The sequence below is a fragment of the Aulonocara stuartgranti genome, assembly GCF_965226115.1.
Source record: "Aulonocara stuartgranti genome assembly, chromosome: 15".
NCBI lineage: Eukaryota > Metazoa > Chordata > Actinopteri > Cichliformes > Cichlidae > Aulonocara > Aulonocara stuartgranti.
In genome coordinates, this window is record NC_138951.1 from 25,633,637 (window position 1) to 25,640,526 (window position 6,890).

General features: G+C 42.4%; 1 protein-coding gene across 1 annotated transcript; it reads left to right on the forward strand.

Annotated features, from left to right (window-relative positions):
- Positions 1-4,601: 4,601 nt before the first annotated feature.
- LOC309689736 (uncharacterized protein) lies at positions 4,602-6,551 on the forward strand (the record flags this gene model as incomplete). Its single annotated transcript, XM_082506357.1, has 3 exons — positions 4,602-5,384; positions 5,483-5,765; positions 5,898-6,551. The coding sequence occupies exons 1-3, from the start codon at positions 5,122-5,124 to the stop codon at positions 6,549-6,551; spliced, it is 1,200 nt and encodes a 399-aa protein (XP_082362483.1). The 5' UTR covers positions 4,602-5,121.
- Between the last annotated feature and the right edge of the window lie 339 nt (positions 6,552-6,890).

Genomic DNA, 6,890 nt, shown 5'->3' on the forward strand with positions numbered 1-6,890 from the left:
GACCAGACCTACACTGCAGATATCAGGTACATGCACTGCAGCACGAAAATTACATGACAGGTTGTATGTGTTGCATATCTTTGTCTGCAAAGGCCCTAGAAGGCCCTTAGAGAGAGGCACATGGCTCAGGATAGAAATGCTGCTCCTTGTGTAAAAAAATGGTAAATAAATGGTAAATGGCCTGCATTTGTATAGCGTTTTTCTAGTCCCTAAGGACCCCAAAGCGCTTCACACTACATTCAGTCATTCACCCATTCACACACTGGCAATGGCAAGCTACATTGAAAAGAACACTTGAGGGTATGATGCCTCCTGAGTGACGACCTGTGGATTTATTCTGAACACGCCTGAGCAGAGGAGACACAGCGCTGAATGACAGTACATGACGGGGATTATTTAACCCACCTGGCCTGGGAGTCTCCTGCAGGGGAGGCTGGAGGACATGACTGGAGAAAAACATTCGGACTCTGTCTTAACCTGCTGTCACTGCAGCAGAGATATGACACTAATAAAGAACTGGACAATTTTTTTTTTTAAAAGTCCTCAAAACACTTGGACCAATTTCCCAAACCTGCTGTCATAACTGTGATATGACCTGAATAAACTCCTGGGCAGAATAATAATGAAAGTATCTCCTAATAATCATAAAAATGATTTAAAAATGCCTCCGCTGTTCACACACACACACACACACACACACACATACACACACACACACTGGATATAATTGCAAAGGTTTGTACTGTAAAGGTCCACAACTGTCAGGCAAAAACTGTTTCCATGTTTGTTCTATTGAACAACTACTCACGCTACCTTGGACATCTGAGAAAGTTCCAGCAAAACAACTTCCTGGAAAAAAATATGTTGCAGATGACTGAATGAAGCATCCATCTATAAACAGGCCACTTTCAGCCAGAGCTGAAGCTTAGAGAGACACACCCCTCACTGTGTCTGTTTGTCATTATCATGTGAGGGTAATAGGCAAGTGTCATCTTTGGATTTTCATACACAGCTAAAATCCACAAACCCATCGAGATATGAGTGCCACTAGATCTCTGAAGGTGCGCTGTGGTATCTGCACCACGATCTAAACTACAGAGCCTCCTTCCTGTAAGCTGTGAGGTGGGCCTCTATAGGGTTAGGTTCCAGCACGTCCCACAGATGCTCGACTAGATTGAGATCCAGGAATCCTGGAGGACAAGTCATTGATTTGCTCCTCAAACTGTTTGTGAATCATTTCTGCTTCATGCGTGGCCGATTTCCAAGGTTTCCCAGCAGAACATCTCAAATCCTCACAAATTTTTTGTTTTTTCCTGATTCTAACATCAAATTTGAGGTCAAATGTTTCCCTAATCCCTGCTACATCCCACCCACGAACATATGTGATAAAGAGTTTTAGTATCTAAATCTCAGCATAATAACATGAATAAGCTGTCAGCTGAACGTGTGCATCATCATCAAGTATTGACTGCAAGTGACACCAGACTACTCTTCCTCTCCCAGCATCCCTCCATCCTGTTGTTATCCGTCTTCATCAATCATCAGTCCACCACCCAGCAGTCTTTGGCTGTTGGGAGCTGTTGGATAACAGTGTTATTCACTTCACCTGTCAGTGGTCATAATGTTATATCTGCCCGGTGTATAAAAGATGCCACAGCAGTAGCAGCTATGAGTGGATTCATTCCTGATCATAATCTCAAACGATACAACAAACAAGCTGATTAGCAGGGGATTTATGTTGCATTACAACAATAGAAACAATAAACTCCAAAGTAAAAGACAAGTTCATACTGTCCCGAGTGGCACCACTGTAGTCACATTAATCGTCAATGTTACAAAAAAAAAGAACGAGATTTCTTATGTATACATTTACTGTCATTTAATGTGCTGTGACGAGCAGCCTATCCTCCAGGGGTCACTAACGGGGTTCTCGGGCTCTTCGGGCTCTTCGGGCCGTTGTGTTTTCGGCTGAATTTAGGATAGATAAAGACAAGAGATGAGTCATGCTGGTGTTTTGGCTCGAGGGCCCCAAAGTCATCGGCACAGACAGCCACATCCACTTCCAAACACATCCATCTTGTCTAATGACCTTACCCACTGTGACTTGTTTTCAACAGGCAAGACGCTCACAGCACAAAAGAAAGTGTGAAGGACAAAAACCAATAAATGGAATGATAATGTTAAAAAAAAAAGAAAGAAAGAGGATGGAGTGAGATCACAGAGGAGGTGCAGAGGAAAACATGACAGACAGAAAAAAAGGAGGTGGCGGTGTGAAGGCAGGACATGTGGGGGGATAAACAAGATGAAAGCGTAGTAAAAATTAGGAAGGCTGGGTTGATGGCGTACATTATGGGACAGATAAAAGGAAAGGGACAATAAGAAGAGTCAAAGTCGATCTGCTCTCTTCATTTTGACCACATTTTTCTTTTTAGGAGCTTTGAAAGTCCCGGCAGACAGAAAAGCACAAATCTTTAGAGAAGCAGTGTGGCACTCCAGTTGCCAATCTCCTCCACAAATTATTCTTTAACACATCCTCATTAGTTTGGTGTCATTATCTCTCTTGTTCAACATCTCAGTGTAAAGAGCCTGGATTCCCTCCACAGACTCGGATCTGAAAAGTGAAACCTGTGTCTTAAACCTGAATTTTGTCTGAAGTCCAGCAGGAGGTGACATCGTTGATTCCCTGATTAAATCAAGCTCTGTGAGAAAATAATCAGTATTTGAAGTAGTTGAATCTTACTGAAGACTCGTTTAATAAATGGCCCTGTGCAGATTTCAATAATAACTTTAAATATTTTGGAACCAAACAAAGTTCAGGAAAGTGAAACTTAATTAGACTAAAGACTTGGCTAACTGAAGTTAATGGGCTAATTCAAATAAAAATAAGGACTGAAAGGATTTTTTGAGGTTGGAAAAATAAAATAAAATAAGAAAGGAAAGGAAATTCAATCCTTGACCTGTCATTGCCTCATCAGTTCACCCAGGATCTTTGTCCTTTCCCTTGAACCTTGTTTGTGGACTGTGGAGGGGCGGGTGCAGCTGATTAGCTGAGCAGGTGACCCATACTGGAAGTGATTCGGTTTGAGCCTACCTGTGCTCAAACCCAGGGGCACAGGTAGGCTCCAAAATAAAGGCAAACCTGTCCAAAACTAAATCTTAAAAATGGGGGGGGGGAGATAAAGTGTTCATGTTCATGGTTTAAACATTTCCATGGTCACAGTGACCGCCACAAATCAGTCTAATTTAGGATTTGGGGTAGAGGAACTCTTTTCTGCCACATCTAAAACTCTTTTTGCTAAAATAACGTTGCTTCCACGCAGACTTGTCATTTCACAGTCGTAGCTTGCTGTACTTCTACTTTGGATGGGCTCATAATCAGAATTATTGGGCTTTTTACTTCTGGAACATCTGTCACGCTCTATGGTTGCCTAAAAAAAAGCCTGAGACAATCATGTTACCCAAAATGATGGCATAAGAGCAGGTGTGTGTGTTTGCATATGCACGTTTGTGCATGAGTGTTAACACGTTATCCAACAGCTCCTGACAGCCAAAGACTGCTGGGTGGTGGATGGATGATGGATTAAGACAGATAACAACGGGATGGAGGGATGCTGGGAGAGGAAGAGGGGTCTGGTGACACTTGCAGTCAACACTTGATGATGATGTACAAGTTCAGCTGACAGCTTATTCATGTGATTATGCTGAGATTTAGATGTAAGCATACACCAAAGATATCATTTCCATAAAGACTCACTTCCAGCACGGCTTTGTTCTGTGCATTAAAGATCCTTGAAGCCGTAAATGTTTAATTTTATGTTTTACTTCATTATTATGCATCCACATGACTTGTGTATTGCATCACACAGTCCAATCACCAAAGGTAAAAAAGATGCAGTGAAATCCAGGAGCGGTGTCCAAATTCAGTTCAGTTCAATTCAGTTTTATTTACACAACGCCAAATCACAGCAACAGTCGCCTGAAGGTGCTAAATGACCCTACTCCATGTCCTACAGGAGGAGCAGCACTTCGTGCACACGTGCAGAGAGACTGTGATCACATCGATAACTCCACCCTGCACTTTAAAATACAATTAATCTCTGGCTCTCTTCCACAGCATGTCTTTTATCCTTGTCATGATCAGGCTGTGTGCAGGCAGGAGAGGACCCAAACGCAAACTCACGGGAAAACAAGACTGAACTCAAAATACAGCTTTATTGCTGACAGAGGATAAAGGCGATACAAAACAACATGAAACTAAACTGGGAAGTACTAAGGAACTGACTCACGAGGAAACACACGGAGGGGCACACAGTCATGAGGGAGAACGCGACACTGAACTGAGGGAGACGCAGACATAATGTCATGAATCGCTGTGTGGCAGGCAGGCAAGCTGGAGTGGTGGATCCAAAATGCAGGACTCAGACACAGAAGTATAACTTAAAGCGCAGCTTTATTGCTGGGAAAAACCTCTTACTAAGCTAAACTCACCAAAAGACAAACAAAAACGCTGGTGGACTAAAACACTGTAGCAGAAATACTGAACTGGAGCTGGAGACGAAACACGGAGGCAAAACACACAGCTTGTTGAGGGTGAACAGACGTTACAGTTTTTTTCAGTCGCTAACAAGCGTTTGTCCAAACAGTTGTCACATTTGCAAAACTCTAAACACAATTAGCACAGCATCGGTCTGTTGTGGCCATACCATTCACACATTTCATGTCGTGTTCACCCAATATGCAGTCAGTGAACACATTTCCACAATGCTTACATTTTCTTAACAGACAAGCTATACCTCCCAACAAAATTATGGACTGTTTTTGTAGTATCTACGAATGTTAACACACAACATCCCACAATAGCAAAAACAATATTCCAAACCTTAGATACAGTATAAAAACCTCTGCTTCTGCAATGATATCAGTACAAAAACAATATCAATATCAAAAATATATCTCAGCTGATAATAAACAAACAACTGAATAATTGAGACACAGCTTATTTATGTTGGGTAAATTGGGTCAACCACAGCTTCTTCCATTCTGGCTTAGACTCAGTGGGGTTTATAAGGCAAGACCTTGAGGAGTGATGTTTTTGGAAACAAAAAAAAGACAAACACTGTAATGTCTGGTCGAGGAAGAGTAAGAGCAAGGGGCCCAGGGAGAAGAGCAGGCCCAAGGAGAGGGCAAGGTAGAGGTGTAAGAATGCGTGGTGGTGGCATTCCAAGGGCTGCAAGAACAGTAGTCAGTGATGAAATTCGTGCCACTATCATTGACCATGTAATCAACCATGGTCTTTCACTAAGAGAGGCTGGTGAAAGAGTGCAGCCCAATTTGAGGCGGTCAACGGTTGCCTCCATTATACGCATCTTTCAACAAACCAACAGGTAAGTATTGCATTTTACATGGATTGTTTCTATTCTCACTTGACATGTCAATATGGTCATACAGTAATGCATATGTTGAATTTTTTGTCTTTCTAAAGAATGCAACGTCTTCCACCCTCTGGGGGAAGAGGAAAGCTCCTCAGTAATGATCAGGAGCTTGCCATTGTAGAAATGGTTACTGCAAATAATGCAATAAAACTGCGTGAAATTCAAACTAGAATTGTGGCGGACCATGAGATATTTGACAATATCGATAGAATCAGCCTCACAACCATTACGCGGACATTGTCCAAACACAGAGTGCGGATGAAGCAGCTCTACACTGTTCCCTTTGAGAGGAACAGTGAGAGGGTCAAGGAGCTACGACGACAATATGTCCAGGTATAGTGTATATTCAATCCAATGTCCAGTTCTATAAGCTTTGCACTTTGCAAGTAGGTAACCTACACAATACTAGGTTACAGTACAGTATGGTATACAGTAATAACATGACTTACATAAACTTTGTTTCAGAGAGTTATGGAATTGGAGGCCAACCAGGCCCCTCATGAATTCATATACATCGATGAGGCAGGATTCAATCTGGCCAAAAGGCGTCGACGTGGACGAAATGTAATTGGAAAAAGGGCCACAGTTGATGTGCCAGGACAGAGAGGGGCAAACATTACCATGTGTGCAGCAATTGCAAATGCAGGATTACTCCTTCACAGATGTCAGGTTGGACCCTATAATACAGAGCGCTTGCTTGCCTTTCTCAATGATCTCCACCAGCGCCTGGTTCCAGAGCAGGGTCAGGAGGGTGAAAACATGAGGACCTTTGTAATTACCTGGGACAATGTGGCTTTCCATCACTTGCAAGCAATAACAACATGGTTTGAAGTCCACCCAAGACTGGTAAGTCTCTTCCTTCCACCCTATTCACCTTTCCTCAACCCCATAGAGGAGTTCTTTTCTGCATGGAGGTGGAAGGTTTATGACCATCAGCCACATGACCAGATGTCCCTCCTTGAAGCCATGGATGCCGGCTCCAGGGACATCACAGTTGACGATTGCCAAGGGTGGATCCGACATACCAGGCGGTTTTATCCCAGGTGTATCGACTTGGATAACATCAGATGTGATGTTGATGAAAACATGTGGCCTAACCCTGAAGATCGCAGAGATTAGATGCAAATTTTTTGCCTTTTTTTAGCCCCCCCCCCCCTTTTTTTATCTTGGCTTTTTGCTGTTGTTTTTTTGTTCAGAATGCTCTTGTGTGTTTCATGGATATTTTGTTCACTGTAAGCAATACTGTAAAACTTTCTCTGTCCTATCATACTGTGTTTCTACTGTACCTCCTGTAGTAAACAGTAAAGAAACAAAAACTTGTTTGCTTTTTACTGGAATGCTTTTGAATGTGAACATTACTGTACATGTGGACATACAGTTACCAACCAAGACATTTCTGGTGTCAAAATGGTGGATTGCATGTTTCGCATGCAAATACCTGTAAAACTGAAACATAAA